Below are 16222 nucleotides of genomic sequence, written 5' to 3'. Positions count from 1 at the left end.
GTGTGTGTGTGTGTGTGTGTGTGTGTGTGTGTGTGTGTGTGTCCGACAACCAAATGTACCATTGTTGTGTCTGAGTGTGAGTTCAACTTTTTAAAAGGACATTCATCATTTTAATGCAGCTTTTTTTTTTAAATGTGCTATTTTACATCCTTTCAACCTTATGTGCAAAGAAATTATTTTTCTTTGATAGGTCTACCGGCTTGCTTTCAACCGATAATTTGGTATTTAGCTAAAGTGGAATCAAATGAAATGAAGATTTAAAAGGGCAAGCATGGCATTTTTCATTTTAATCACTCTGAACAAAAAAAATACATCATTTTGAAACAGAGAAATTAGCTTAAAGGGGGGTATTAGGTATTTTCCAGGAACATACTTCAATTCTGTAATCAAGAAACTATGTTACCTTCCGTTGGTATGAAAATACTTTAWATCAAAAATTAATTTGACTTTGCATCATAGCCTATCTAAAAGCCTTGAACATAGCCTCTGTCTATTCAAAAACCTTGACACTCCCACTTTAGCATGCTTTCAAACAATGCTTCAGGGGATGGGGGGCGGGGGCTCTGCTTCAGACTGAGCTCCAGGGAGGAGCTTTGTACAATAGGTGGTGCTTTGTACCTACAAGAGTTTCAGCAGCTCCATATGGGATTTGCAGGAGATTCACGGACTTCTCAAACATATAATGAGTCTGTAACAWAATATAAAGCCCAAAAAAAGTTGATTTTGCCTAATACCCCCGCCACCACCTCTTCTTAATGGGTTTCTTCTGATACAAATTCTTTTATTTGAACATTCCTGCTTTTCTTTCTTTTTTTAATCTTCTTTCTCTTAGGTGACTTAACAGCTAAACATAAAACATCCAAAGAAAGTTTCGATTTTTATACTTTTACCTTAAAATAAGAAATATCTACGTTCATGCATGGTTATTTTGGGGCTATAAAATCCATGTTCATTTAAAGAACAGTCATTACCTTATTTCATAAAAGTGCATGAAAAWAATCCAATTGATCTCCTTTTTAGTCAAATATTAACAAATATCTTTGTGATCAAACATAATAAACCCCTTGGTTTTGTTTAACAAAATGCATTGCAGGATGCGTTTATACATTGTTGGGGTTGCTGCAGGGCTGAAACAGTTTTTTTTTTGTTTGCTTGTTTGCTTGATTGTTTTGACTGAATATTCCAATAAAAATTGTTTCTTAAATTTTGGTTTTATTTTTATCAGTGGTGATGAAAACTTTATGAAGGATTTTTGTGATACAGATTGTGATTAAGGTCACTCAAGGGACATGAAATGCTTTCAATACATTCTTTTTTTTTTGTAAGAACATGTTCTGCAATTTATTTTTTTAGACTGTGTGACGATAGCCGTGTGCGGATTCATATCCCTTCTATATGTCATTAAAAGAGGAACAGGCCCACTGAATTATCTGACAGTTTCTGTACGTGGCATTTTAGGCAATCTCTTGGATTTTTTTTTTCAATTTGCATTGGCCTTATGATGATGGCAGTCTAAAATACTACAAAARAAGACAAACAGTGAGCTCCAGAAAAGTGCTGTTGCATTGCAGATCTTAACAGGAACCCAGCTGCTAGCTTGCAAGTTAATGGGAGCTCATATCAAGCGTTACATACAAGTTAGYGGGTTACCTTAGCTGTAACTTTGTAAAGCAGTGCTGAGAATCCACTCAAAGTGGTGAGCAGTCCTGCAGCGCATGTCTGTGGACAAAAAAGAGAGGTGCATATTGACTTTCCTTAGACTTTTTTATATCTTTGTGTTTCTCACCGTCTGTTCATTTTATTCATCCTCTAACAACATAGGATTGCTTCAGTATCTCTTGTATAAAATATATTGTTTTTATCAAATGGGGGAACATTTAAACTTGTATTCCCAGCTTAAATTCCTCTTGTACCCATTTCCATAATCTTTTCATCAACAATACTTAAATATTGTCAAGATGATAGGAGCTATAGTCCAACAAAAACAAGCCAAAAGTCATAAAAAGTGAGAAAGTAAAGCTGTAAACAACCAAAATGAGCGTAGAGACTTTAATACACAGTTGTGCATCCCTATTTTAAAAAAATAATATGAGACACATTTAAACAATCAAAATGAAACATGTATTGTGACAAAAAAGAAGAAAGGGGAAAAAACACAAAATGACCCAGTTGATAAGAGTGGAGAGCCTTCTGAAACAAGTCAAGCTTTTTGTAATATAACAATAACTTATCAGTTCTTAAGATGTATTGGGGTTTTTTTCTATTTAAATGAGTTATGTGAAGTGGTCACACGTGTTTTTATTTATTGTTTTTTTATTTAATTACTTTTGTATATACTTGGTGCTAATTTTGAGTATCAATGTTCAACTTATTTGGGAGTCGGGTGCCATGACTTCTGTTTTTTGTAACTTTTGTGTATTTTAATAATATKTAACTTTATTTGCAAATATATTCTCCATCAAATATCTTTTCAGATTTCCACAATTCCTTTAAAATAATTTTTCTTTTTATGATGTGCTTCAGCATACCACTTCATGTTTGTCTCCTACTTTCAGTTACTTGCTTGGATTTTGCTATATCTATCTATTAATATTGTATTTTAGCTAGAACATTGTTCCTCTACGATTTTAGTAAGGCTTTTTGTTACTTTAAACTAATATCTAGCCTATGACAATTTTAGCTAATCGTTGCTATTTCATTTTTTAGCTAGGTTTTTTTTTTTTTTTTACTTTTAGTTAATAGTAGTTTGGCACTTTTAACAAGAGGGTTTCTGCTTTACACTTTAACTAGTAATTTGCTTCATTTAGCTTTTAGCTATGTTGTGCTTTTTAACAACTNTAGGTTTTTTTTTTTTTTTTTTTACTTTTAGTTAATAGTTTGGCACTTTTAACAAGAGGGTTTCTGCTTTACACTTTAACTAGTAATTTGCTTCATTTAGCTTTTAGCTATGTTGTGCTTTTTAACAACTCGGATTCAGTGAAGCTAAAAGCACGGTTTTCGTAAATGCTATACAAGAATAAAAAAGACACAAACTGTAGAATAAGTAACTGCCTGTAGCACTCAAAAAGACACCTAATGTGAATGAAAATTAAGTTTTTCTATGTCAAAAAGTACAGAAAGTTAAATCTGCTCTAAAAACAGAGGAGGAACAACCCCGGAAGTAATAAACCTTTTACCTCCGTAGCTTTTCATCTTTGCAGCGACAAAACAGCCCTGCCGGTAGAACATACGTCACTTCCTCAACTTCTATCCATTTGTTTGTAGCGAGCGCCAGCAGTTACCTGCTACCTTTTACGCCAAAAAGAGCGTAGTTGTTTATCTTACGGCGTGTTGTTTGGTGGAAGCTGCATTGTTTTGTCTTATATTTAAGCTTTGAGCTTGAAACAGAAAATGCAAGTCGTCTAGCAGTTTTCGAAGTCGCTGGACAGGAAAGAACAGGAAAACGTGCGCTATCGATCACAAGTAGTCCGTCAGCTAACGTTAGCCTGCTAGTTTAGGTTAATTGGCTAACTATTGTTAGCTCCCCGCGTTTTAGTGCCGATCTGGTACTGTTCCTCTTCATTGTTGTACCGGCAGTTTCTTGGTGTTTTTTAGCTGATGGAGTGTCCCCATCTGAGCTCAAGCGTAGGTTGTTCCTCTGATGCCTCCAGGTTCCCTAACGGTACACCGACGTCCTGGTGTTGTAATGGTAAGAGCGATTTCTGACTTTATTTTACTGAACGGTGTTGCAGAGGACTTTTTTTATTTTTATTCCAGCCTCCGATTAAGCCACTGAGATTGGCATTTTGTGTTGGCTTGATAACACGTTGATTGGTTTGACAACGCAGTCGTGACCACAAGGCAAATGACGAAAATACGGAGTTATAAAACGCATGGAAGAATGATGTTTAGAGAAATGAGTCACTGCACGACTCGTTTTTTATTCGACTAAAACAAGCCTTTTTTTTTTTTTTGTTCAGTTTGCAGGTCTAATAAAAGTCCTTGGATTTGTCTTACTTGTCTGATGGTCCACTGTGGACGGTAAGTTCTCTTATTTGTTGGCAATCAATAGTTATACTGTTTGTGACATTTACATTTTGGACAATATACAACAATATAAGGGCTGTAGTACATACAACAATGACCTGAGGCCATTAAAAATAATTTGTGTGTCTTTGTATTGGGTTTTGGCTTTGTGAGAAATAGGCCATTTTGAATTTAGGAACACTTCTGGATCACAGGTAATATAGAATAAACACTGAGCTTGTTCTCAAAATGCTGTTGAAATACAACAAATTATTCCACTGGTAAATGTATATCGTTATAATGATTTGGTTTATTTGCTTTAAACTGATTTGTGTTAAACTTTTCTTTTAACACGAGAGCTGAGATTAATCATATCTCTATGGATCTGCTTTTTGAGCCTGTTTTTGTTGCATCGGTTGAAAGTGTATACTATTATAGTATAGTTACTAAATGAACAGAYGTCCCAACGAGCTGCTGAATTTAATAATAAAGTAGGTAATGAGTATTATTTTAAATGTTATTAAGGCTTGCTCRGTTCATCCAAGTGCATAAGTGCAGATAAGGAAAGTAACATTCATAAAAAAGACTAAACAACAATAAAAGCAATAATTATGCTTTATTGGGAAATGCATAAAATTATGTTTAATTGTATCTACAGTTCAGACAAAAATCATGTTCAAAGTAACCTTTTTGCAAAAAAAAAAGCACCTTTTTCAGACACCTTGCTGTAAGAACATCCTKTAGTGCACTGACACCAACATTTCAGATCATCAGGTGTTTTTTTATTTTTGCCATAATTTGCAAAAAATCTTGTATGAACTGATAAATAAAAAAAGCGCAGTCGTATGCATGAAATCTAACAGCAACATAGTTTGTTTATACTCGGTTAACCCCTGACCTCTGCTCAAAATCTATGAAATAGGCTTARTAGTCTTTTGTAATAGTTTTGTTTTTAACATCAAAAATTGAACAGATTATTTATTTATTATTTATTCACCGTTCTTTAACCAGACAAGTCCTTTTGAGATCTCAGATCTCTTTTTCAAGGGCGGCCTGGGCCTGAATGCAACCTACTGTACATGTTTTTGTGGGGTGGGGGAAACCGGAGTTCCCGGAGAAAACCCGCACAAGCACGAGGAGAACATGCAAACTCCGCACAGAAAGACCCCAGGTCCGAACCGGGGATCGAACCCAGGACCTTCTTGCTGTGAGGCGTCTGTGCTAACCACTGAGCCGTCGTGCTGCAGATGTCATGGTTATAACAAAAAATAAGCTTACCAAACCATATTTCCTTTTTAGATGGTAAAGTACATTATAAACGCACCATTTTATAGCTTTCTTTGTTTTAATAATGTTGTAATTTTGACACATTTTGAATGTCATTCCTGATCTAACATGTTACTTGCACTAGTCATAATTTTTAAATAACACTTTGGCGATTTAATTACAAATATTTGTTGTTTAAGGTATTTTTTTGGTTTGTTTGGTTTTGTTTTTTTTTGCATCTGAAATAATTGACCTTTTACAGATATGTCAGTGGTCATGCAAAGAAACACTTTGAGGAGAGCCATGGCCTCGGTGTTTGTCAAAGAAGGGGTGAAAAACTGGAGAAGGATAAAAMCCCTCATTCTGTCTGCATGGACTGCTGCAACCACAGTGTATTTTGGTGAGTATCTCTAATTACTATATTACCCATAACTAGGTGGAACCAGACATTTTTTCTCTTAATAATTGGTTCTGCACAGTGTTCTCTAATTTATTCATCAGTGGGATTCATTCTTTCAGTGTTTTCTGTGTGTGAATAAGGTGACTGTAACTTACTGCTCCATATTTTTATAGTTACAGGTGCGATGATTTTGTTGTCAACGACACCAAACTCGGGCATGTGCAGAAAGTGAGGGAACACCTTCAGAGTTTAGAAAAGTAAGTACAAATTTCAAAACAAAGCCACCGTGTGCTTTTTCTATGCCTAAAWGGTCACATTATGTTAGGGCACGAGTTGTTTGTCTGTTAGCAGGTTTCTTGTCAGCTCAAATCCACTAATAACCTACTAAAAGAATTTGATGAAACTTGGCGAAGTATTCKCATCACTATATAGCACGCATTACAGGTTTTCCAAAGCTTTGTTTCTTTTAAAATTAAATGAAGACTTAATTTGGGTAAAGATGACATGGATCTGTTGATTTATTTATTACATGGTGAAGACTCATCTTTAATTAAAAAAAAAAGTGTTGCTTAAATGTAAGTATGTTTAAGTCAAATGTGTTTTGATCCCTTCAGGCAAATGTTGCTCTGTCCTGGCGGTGTGTTTGTCGTCATATAGATTTATTCTGCCATCACATCACTTAATCTTTTTTGTCTTACAGTTCACTGGTTCTGGGCGACAGACAGAGGAAAAGAAAATTCCAGGAAAGCGCAGCTGGAGATGCAAAGTTGCTAAAAGACAATGTACGACTTTTCGTTTACTGTTTGTTTGCAACATCAACCATTGCTGCACTTTTCCATAAAGCTTCTAAATACACACCCACTCAAAGACACATGAAAATAACGCAGCTCCTCTTTCAGGACGGGGTGGCAATAGGTGCAACTGGTTTGAGGAACCTGGGCAACACGTGCTTCATGAATGCCATTCTGCAGTCCCTCAGGTAAGACTCAGCACAGACGACAAGGTCTGTGGGTGGTGGACTGACTCTGCAACAGAAGCCAGTAGCTCTGCCTCTGTTAGACCCAGGGCCCCACATCCAGTCATCCCTTATTAATATAGTCTGGGGCACAGTCGGGGGACTGCTTAGAAACAAGGAACAGCCAAGGACGGGTTCACACACACACACACACACACATATGCACACACATAGGATTATTCTGGTGTGTTTGCACATTTACTCGACACTTATCAGGACGCTCCAAATGAGTTTTTCTTACTATTAAAGTGTGTATTAGTAAATTATTTTCATTGTTTTGTCCAAATTAATTTGTAAAAACTAGAAAAAAATGCTTTCTAMGTAATGTATAGTTTGGACAGCAGGTGTTGTTTTAGTTGTATTATATTTAACAACTTTGCTTGTCTTTTTAAGTCGGTTGATCTTTATTTATTGTGATACAATAAACTTCCAAAGTGCCATAAAGTCACTAATCTTTACCCAAGTAAGCATCCAGTTTACAAACCTAAAGCACTTTAGAAGGGACAAATATTTTTGTTTGTATATTTTAGCTTCTTCTGCACATTTTCTGTTGCTTCTGATCAGTTTAATTGGTTTTACAATTTTGCAGTTTTTTTAATTTAACTGACCTAACAGTGTATTTACCTGCACAAAAACAGCGATGTGTGACTGCCATATAGAGCTGACATGGTAAAAATGTGTTAAAAACTGGCTTGAATTTTAGAAAAGTCCACAGAAATTTGATAAAGATTTATTTTACCCGGCTCAAAATGTAAATTCTTCCACAAACTAAAGAAATGCAGAGCTTGAAGATTTGACGGCTCATATTTGATCCCCCTACAGTTTTTTCTGGCGCTTGATGCTGCGCCACGCTCACTGATGTTCTCGCCAACTGTGTTTGTCCGACAGCAACATCGAGCAGTTCAGCTGTTACTTCAAGGAGCTGCCTGCAGTGGCTCTACGCAGCGGTAAGACGGCAGGAAGACGGATGTACCACACCCGCAGCCAAGGGGACAACAGTGTGTAAGGTCCTTTTCTGAAGGAAGGAGAATCTATGGGCATGCATATGGTTTTCATATCTGCAAGTGTACAGTTGAAGATTTTGTCTGTGTCATTTTATAAAATGCTGTTAAAAGTTGTAAGAAGCTTAGAAATTATGTAAAAAAAACAACAAATAAAGATTAAAGTGTAATTATAGGTTTATAGGTAGATTTTAGACTGTGCTGCTCTGTGACTGAGTGTCTTTCTGATGAAACAGTTCTTTGGTGGAGGAGTTCAGGAAAACTCTTTGCTCCCTGTGGCAAGGAAACCAAACGGCCTTCAGTCCAGACTCCTTATTTTATACCATCTGGAAAATCATGCCAAGTTTCAGGTTAGTTATCTCCATATGAARACTGAATAATAGTTTCCTTTTATAGCTGTCGGCATCACATTAATGCCACAAAAATGTTGCATGTTTTATACAGAGGCTATCAGCAGCAGGACGCCCATGAATTCATGCGTTACCTGCTGGACCATCTCCACAGGGAGCTGCAGTACAGTCGAAACGGGGCGTCCCACCCAGTACCGCCTCAGGATGGAGGCAGGATCTCCAACTCAGACGGCAAATGTTTCGTGTCAGTTCATCTAAGCTTTGAGATTTTTATTTTATTTTTGCTGTGGTTAAATACAATGTTTTCTTTAAAATTCAGCTCACAGAACACATTCTTCTTACTGTCAGTGCTAAATGTATATATTTAAGTAGCCCTTGTTGTTTGTGTCTACTTTTTTAATAACTTATTTTGAAAGCAGTCTAATTGTAATTCATTCTGTCTTCTTTTTAATGATACTCTTATAAATTGCAATTTGTTTCTTTAAATGAAAAACTTGTGTTTTAGTTTATTTTTTTCCATTGATGAAACTTCTGAGTGCACATTAAATGATTAACACAACTTTGTGCTCGTTGATTGTTTATGCAGAAATGGGCCTTCCAGTGTTGTCACATCTATTTTTGGAGGCGTACTTCAGAATGAAGTCAACTGCCTGATATGTGGGACAGAATCCCGCAAGTTTGATCCATTTCTTGGTAAGAAAAACTACAAACTCCACATGTTTTTTTTTTTTTTGGTCATATTTTTCTGAAGTTTGTAAATTAGAAAAACTTTTTACRGTATAAAGTTATGACTCCATGTTGCTCATGATAAATGTTTTCTCTCGTTCATTTTGACTCAGATCTGTCTTTAGACATTCCCAGTCAGTTCAGACAAAAGAGAAGTAAGGACCAGGAACCAGGCCCGACATGCACTTTACGGGGTAAGTTCATGTGTAAAAGAATAATTTTTAAATGTCAATATTAGGGTTGTAAGGTATTGATCTTTTTCATACCAACATATTATCTTTGGGTACGGTAAAGGGGCGGGGCTTAGGGTTGTATGGTCTGCGGCGTGTTGTTACTTCCTCCCGCACTCGCCGTCTCTCCATCKTGCCAAACTTCATTCACTTTTCACGTCTTTATTTTCTTCTTCCTTTAGAGTTTTTGGTCAAATAACTGGACCTTGGTCAGAAGAGGAGGTTGAGGGGTTTCCAATTATTTTTGTTTGTTTTTTGTTTGTTTGTTTGTTTGTTTGTTTTTTTTGGTTCGAGAGAAAGTTGAGACTGATTGTGAAATGAGCTGTTTTTCCCATGAGGCGTATGCTATTAACATAATTTCATTTGTATTATGCCAATCCACACAGTTTAAAAACTGGTGTTTAGTTTTAAGTCTTTACTTATGTCACAAATTGAAACACAAATCAGTCTAGAGCGATTTAAATAGGTCTTGTGATTCGGCTCTAGGGGGTTAATATGGTCTTAAAGCTGCTTTATGTAGTTTCTAGAAAACCGTGGACTTAGAAAAAGAACAGATACAACCTTCAGGTCCGCCCCCCTTGCACTCTGTTACGCTTCAGCCCACCTTCCTAAGCTCCTCCCACTGAGTCAGGAGCTTGAATGAGAGTGGCTGCGGGCAAGCAGGGCGGGGTGGGCGTGAGCATCTYGTCCTCGAACATGTTTGACACCTGTGAGACAAAACTCTGGGCTTTGATTTGCTCTTTTTCTTCGGGAGCGGTAGGTTTGAACAGATGGCTGTAGGACCACCGGGAGGAGCCAGAGGACACTTGTTTTTTTCAGAGATTATCTGTCAGGACATAGTGAGAGTTTTAAGAAAAATGACAAAAAGGAAATATTAGTTACAGAATGCAGCTTTAATCTTTAAATACTGTCACCATATTTGAATACCCAGTTATACCACAATACTGTCATACCACCCAAGCCTACTTTATATCACATTTTAAATGCACAACAATTATGAGTGTTTTTAATGTCTGCGTTGTTTATTTTTAGACTGCTTACGCAGCTTTACTGACCTGGAAGAACTTGATGAAACTGAGCTGTATTATTGCCATAAATGTAAAAAACGCCAGAAATCGACCAAGAAGTTCTGGATCCAGAAGCTGCCAAAAGTATGAATACATTTTTATTCCAACATATTTTATTCTTATTTTTTTACAGTTTATTCTCAGAAACGTGTAGCTTGGAAAGATTTATTGTATTTTTTAATTGTGTTTTATTTGAACTGGCAGGTTTTGTGTTTGCATCTAAAACGGTTCCACTGGACGGCCTTTTTGAGAAACAAGGTGGATACTTACGTAGAGTTTCCCCTGAAGGACCTGGACATGAGGGGTTACTTGCTTGAGGTGAGCCTGGAACAGGAGAAATGTGACGACAGAATTTTGGAGTAGTGGGCAAAAACATTAACATGAAGCTGATGCTGGATTTATGCAGGGGTGAAAAATACATGTAACTGTTGACCTCTCCTGGAGCTAATTCTGCTAGATGAGTAGCTTTAATTTGATGTCAACAGGTGCAAACGTCTCGATGTCGTTGTACCACCTGTAGCACATGTTTAACTCAATATTTGATCCGGTTGATGCTGGATGTCCAGGCAGCTTTGAAAAGCGACCCGCTCAGGTTTCCATGACTTTACGGGATGTTAGAAACTGATGATTCTTGCTTTTGTTTGATAATTAATTACTGAGCAGATGTTTGTTTTAGAGTCCAGATTGTTGCAGATTAAAACCAGTTAACTCTGCATCATATTAGGCGTCTGAATATTGAGTTGGTCCTAAACTTGTTTACTAAAATAGTTGTTTATGAAAAGTTTAGTTTGATGATTCTAATGTGGACCTGTTTTTGTTTAGAAAACAAACTTAATTTGGAAGTATTTTTTCTTTTATTGCAGGTTTTCCGCAAAAACTTCCTAAATCCTAAAATCTTCATCTTAATCTTAGTTTATCTACCAAAAATGTCTCTGTAAAGTGAATGCAACATTATCTGCTTTAGCAGTTCAGTTTGGTAATTATCTTAATTTTGCACCGATGTTTATTTTCAGTGCAAAAATGGGTAGTTTGGTTGAGAATTACTCATTATTCTGAATCCAGCATGAATTTTCTATCATGTTTCAGATAATTTTATGTCGAACCTTTCTGATTTTTATGAAAGTAAATGTGCTTGTGTGTCCATTGTTCAGCTGTGAATGCTGCAGTTTGGTGGTGTGCATCAGAAGAGCTTTATAAAACATTCACTTCTTACTCATTTTAATTCTTTCAGCCGGAGAATTCATTGCCAGGAAGTTGCCTGTATGACCTCGTGGCAGTTGTGGTGCATCATGGATCGGGGTGAGTGGATATTTATCATCTTTCTGGCTTGACGTTGGGATTTATTTAGGAATTTATGACCTAAATAAATGACCAAAGTTGTTATCATTTAAAATGATCCCAGCTTGAGAAGCATACTATTACAGCTCAGTGATGGGGAACAAAGATAGATTTACAAACCTTGGATTAATCCCAATAAGACAACAAATCTAAGAGCCAAGTCGCTGCATGAAAACAGGTAATCACAGATCATTTTCTGCCTGCCAGCTCTGTTGGTTGTGTTTGATCCATTTAGTTACTGTTTAAATATTTCAGCTCCTGTTTTTCATTTCTCAAATTATTTGTGAGCAGCTGGATTTTAAATAATGACATAACAAAATGTTGAGTTCTTTAAAAAGAAGATAAGCTAATAATGAAAGTGTTGCTATTTTAGCTTTGTCCTCTAAGTGGCAGTGTTGTTCTGCTCTTGTAAAGCTGAACGCCCCCCCCCCCTCGCTCCAACAGCAATAAATGAATTTTAGTAAAAAGSCAGAAGGGACAACGTGATGTGTGCGTCTGTGTTCACAGGGTTGGATCAGGGCATTACACAGCATACGGCAGCCACGAGGGCCGCTGGTACCACTTCAATGACAGCACAGTGACTCTGACCAGTGAAGACGCAGTGAGGAAGGCAAAGGCCTACATCCTCTTCTACGTGGAGAGGACTGGCCAAGCGGACGGGGACAAGCTTACCACCGACAGCGCAGCTACAAATACGCCCGACGTGGACGCTGCAGCCACAGCCGGTGTTTTGTCAGAAGTAGTTTCTCAGGACAACGTCGCCGCAGACGCCCCAGAAATGGAGCTGACGGACGGAGCAGCCACACAAATAGAKGCGTCTGGTGAAAAAGCCCAAGAAAACGCAGGTGTAAACACAGCTGCACTGAACGAGGCTGACAAGGAGGCCGTGACAGACAGAGATACCTCAGAGGAGACCGGGTCAGAAGAAGCTCTCTGAGCTTTAGAACCTGTTGGCCGTGATCCGGTTAGATTTTACTGCCTCAGATTAGCTCGGCACTTCATTTTGGTTCCACCTCAGTCATGTGATAAGTCATGATGCTTGATTATTATTATTATMTCTCTTTTTTCCCCATTTAATGTTTGCCATCAGTCTTCCCTTTGACTTTTTTATCATTGTTTGAATTTTGTCTTTTACTTTTCTTCATGTATTCCTCCGTAAGAGACTCTGTAACAGACTCCAGTTCTTGTTTAAAGGATAAAAGAAAATCATAAAGCGTCAGAAACGTCAGATGGTCACTGTTCAATGAACTGATACTTTGTGACAGCTGTGTTGTTGTTTTAAATATTGGGCATTTCARTTATTTTATTTGGCATCTTTTTATAAATGATTTCCAGTTACAATGTTAAGAAAAAAACATCTTTGACTTTTAAAGTGCTCATTTGCTTTACTTGAAGAAACTGTAAAAGTTTTGATCACTTAAAAAAAGATTTTGGTCTGCATTAATGGCGCAGCATCTTTTAACATGTTAAATCGATTTTATGATGGGACCCCAGTGATGTTAACTTTTGAAGCATGTATCAGCCAATGTTGCCATGTCAGAATACAAAAGAGACTTTTTGATTCCTACATTTGAGTTGCTCTGTTTTTCTTTTCTTTTTCTTTTTTTACTGGTTCTTAATCTTGCTTTTGTTGTTTGTGACTCAGTCTAGTTGACAGAAATCTAAAGCTTTAGCTACAATTAAGCATCTCATCTGCTAGACATTAATGTCTGAAGTATTTTGAATCAAAAAAAGGCTCCTTTGTTTATTAAAGTCAGAACGACAAAGGCCACTGCCTCTTAATAAGACACTTGTCAAATTATAGAAAACTACAAGATCCAAATGTTTTAATTCTAATGGTTAGCTGCCTTTATTATTTTATAGTAAAGTGTGAATTTAAAGGAGAGATTTTTTTTTCTGTTGCCTGCCTCTAGCCTTCAGCAGAGATCTCCACCCACGCCCAGGCACACATGCACATCGAGCTCTCCCCGGCACACGTGCCAGGCAGCCCTCTCGCTCTGGCAGGAACAAGCACTCCTGTATGCAGAGGAACAGCTGCTGGTCGTGGCCAGCTCACAGGTGGCTCCGACTTCTATACTCTGCCCTCATTAATGACACAAGTGGCCTTTTCCCTCCTCCTCCTCTCCTCTCCTGTTTTTTGTAGAAATTTGTTCCAGAGTAATTTGCTCACATTGCATAGTTCTGGTTGCGTCAGAGGGCTGCTTAAGGACATCATGACACAGTGAGTCAGAGTACAGGATGTTATCAGCCTCCTAACACTGGCATTTGCTATAGTCTGGGTTGTTTGTTTCCTTATATATGGATGATGAATTGAACAGGATGTGCTTGGAAAATAGACTGACAGCAAACATGGAGGCTAATGATGTTTTGCCTTTTGCCATCAGTACATCCCCTGTTCTCGTTGAGCAAACACTGACTCATAGTTTACTATGTTGCCTTAGACAAAATCAGTAACTGTGTGTGTTTATGACTTCTCACATGTCGGGCTTTTCAGGTCAGCACTCTGAAGTTATTTGTTTAATTCTCTGAAATGTGACACGTAGCGGTTCCACAGTCCTAAAGGTGACTCATTGAGTTTGTTCTAAAGTCTATTTGTAATCCAACAAACTGTCCTCGATTACTCTAAATACATTCTCATAAAATTGCAGCTAATTGCTACAAATTGTTTTCACAGGTTAACTGCTCATTATTTCAGTTCAAGCTGGAGACGGTTTGTCGTAGTTTTATTATTTCTACGTTTAGCTGAAGATCAGTTTGGTCCAGAGTTGTTGTTTTTTATGTAACTTTTTCAATCTTTTTATCCATCTGTATCTGTGCTACAATGGTGTAATGCTTAAAAAATATTTATTTTTAAAAGAAGTAAAAAAAAAAAATTCTCTTAAAAAACTTGGAACTTTTTTGACATTTTGGTCAGAAAACGCATTCGCCTCAATTGACCATGCTGATTATAAACTGTCATCTGAAGGTTTTTAGATTTTTTTATTTTTATCAAAGAAAAAAAAAGAATTAGAGATATAAAGAATGGAAACAGTGCAAAGAGTTTAGCTGTTAAGGAACATTATACTGTAAATACAAAAAGTTTAAAATCTCATAATTGATCGCAATAACAAAAAATATGTTTACAAATTATTTTGACTCTGCAGTCCATAAGGTTGGTCAAACACATTCACTGATAGGTGACAGAAAGGTGCATCAGTGTCCCTTATGGTCAGTTCTGAAATCCAATAACACTGCAAAAATTGGCAAAAGATGTTCGTGTCAATTTTTTGACATTGATGTTACCTTTTTATTTGTCAACATCCATTCCAAAGTATTTGACGGTTCATTGAAATATAGTAGAGTATCAAGTTCAAGTTTATTTTATTTATATAGCCCCAAGTCACAACATACGTTGTCTCAGGACACTACATAAAAAGAATAATCTAACGAAGAAACCAGCAGGCTGCGTTGAATCACTTCATCACAGTCTCCCATCCTGAGCAAACGGTGGAGAGGAAAAACTCCCTGCTGATCAGGAAGAAAAGTATCAATAATTCAAATGCCTCAACTTGTCTGGTGTTTATAAAACGTCTCCTTTTTGTGACGATCGGTAACTTTAGTTGAGGATCCAGTGCTGTGGCCAAATGATTTGCTCAATTACATGTTTATTCTGCTTATTGGTTTTTGTCACCTGTTTCAGATCAAACATGTTAATCAGAGAAAGATAATCTGAGTCAATTCAACGTGCAGTTTTTAAATTATTTCATTCATGAAGGGAGAAGAGCCCTTAAAACTAGTTGTGCCCCTCTTGGTACCAACAACTGCAATCATCATACTACCACCACCATGTTTGACTGAAGGAATGCTGTTCTTTTCCTGAAATGCAGTGTTGGTTCTAGGCCACACCTTGAAAAACGTTTGCAGAAGATTTTYCCAAAAGTCTTGAGGATCATCGAGATGTTTTTTGATAAAAGTGAGACGAATCTGTCTTATTTTTGGTCAGCTGTGATTTTGGCGTTGGACCATTTTTGTCCTTTGCCTCTTCTTGTTGAGTCCTAAACTTTGGGTTTGAGGTCTGAGTTTCTTCAGGACCTCCTGGATGAGTCGATGGACTCTTTTTGTTCTGCTGGCCACTCCTGGGAAGGTTCACCACTGTTCCATGCCGTCTCCTTTAGTGGATAATGGATTTACAGCATTTTTAGTTATTTCTTGATTCCTCAGATCTCGTGGTGAAACTGAACTCGGCTTTCCTTAAAAAGGCAGTTCATTCACTTTTTAACCAAAGGGTGGAAATACTCTTCCTCATAGAGCCAGAACTAATCTAATGAAGCCTTAATTTTGTATTAACTCAGATTATCTTTATCTGACATGAAACATTTAAAACTGGTTAAAACAGAAGAAATCTCTGAGGGGTCTGCTTGAGTGCAGGTCATCCGGGGTTAATATGTTGCACAGCGCTATGTTTTAGGAGCATTTGTAATTCTTTTACGCTCTACTTAAAGTGTCWGGTGGTACCTTTCTTTCTAAAAAGGATTTCTCACAGAAAGGTCCCCCATCTTAGGCTGAAATGTTGGACCTAGACTTGAACTGAAAGCCGTGTCTGAACATTTTACCTGGAAATGTAATTCTTTTGGAGGTACGTGGAGGTGTCTCGTGGAGCGAGTCTCGTTTTGTGAAGTAGGGACGGTGTAAACATCTGGCTCCGTCCAGCGMTCACTGTCTGTTGAGAGTCATGACAGATGGCGAGGGAGAGGATAACTCAAACACTCCCTTCTTTGAACGTATCACAGTTGTCTTCCCAAAATAGCCTCCGCTCCACCGCCTTATATGTGCAGGCCTTCAGTG

The 16222-nt window shown here is 37.4% G+C and overlaps 1 protein-coding gene across 1 annotated transcript; it reads left to right on the top strand.

Moving 5' to 3' along the window:
* The first annotated feature begins 3236 nt into the window (after positions 1-3236).
* Positions 3237-12965, top strand: usp3 (ubiquitin specific peptidase 3). Its single transcript, XM_014003636.1, has 15 exons — positions 3237-3688; positions 3960-4020; positions 5534-5671; positions 5845-5928; positions 6372-6453; positions 6571-6650; positions 7575-7688; positions 7924-8037; positions 8132-8281; positions 8624-8730; positions 8877-8957; positions 10026-10144; positions 10265-10378; positions 11292-11359; positions 11906-12965. The coding sequence occupies exons 1-15, from the start codon at positions 3598-3600 to the stop codon at positions 12333-12335; spliced, it is 1833 nt and encodes a 610-aa protein (XP_013859090.1). The 5' UTR covers positions 3237-3597; the 3' UTR covers positions 12336-12965.
* The last annotated feature ends 3257 nt before the right edge of the window (positions 12966-16222 follow it).

The sequence above is a fragment of the Austrofundulus limnaeus genome, unplaced genomic scaffold (assembly GCF_001266775.1).
Source record: "Austrofundulus limnaeus strain Quisiro unplaced genomic scaffold, Austrofundulus_limnaeus-1.0 Scaffold19, whole genome shotgun sequence".
Lineage (NCBI taxonomy): Eukaryota > Metazoa > Chordata > Actinopteri > Cyprinodontiformes > Rivulidae > Austrofundulus > Austrofundulus limnaeus.
This window is presented reverse-complemented; position numbering and strand designations above follow the sequence as displayed.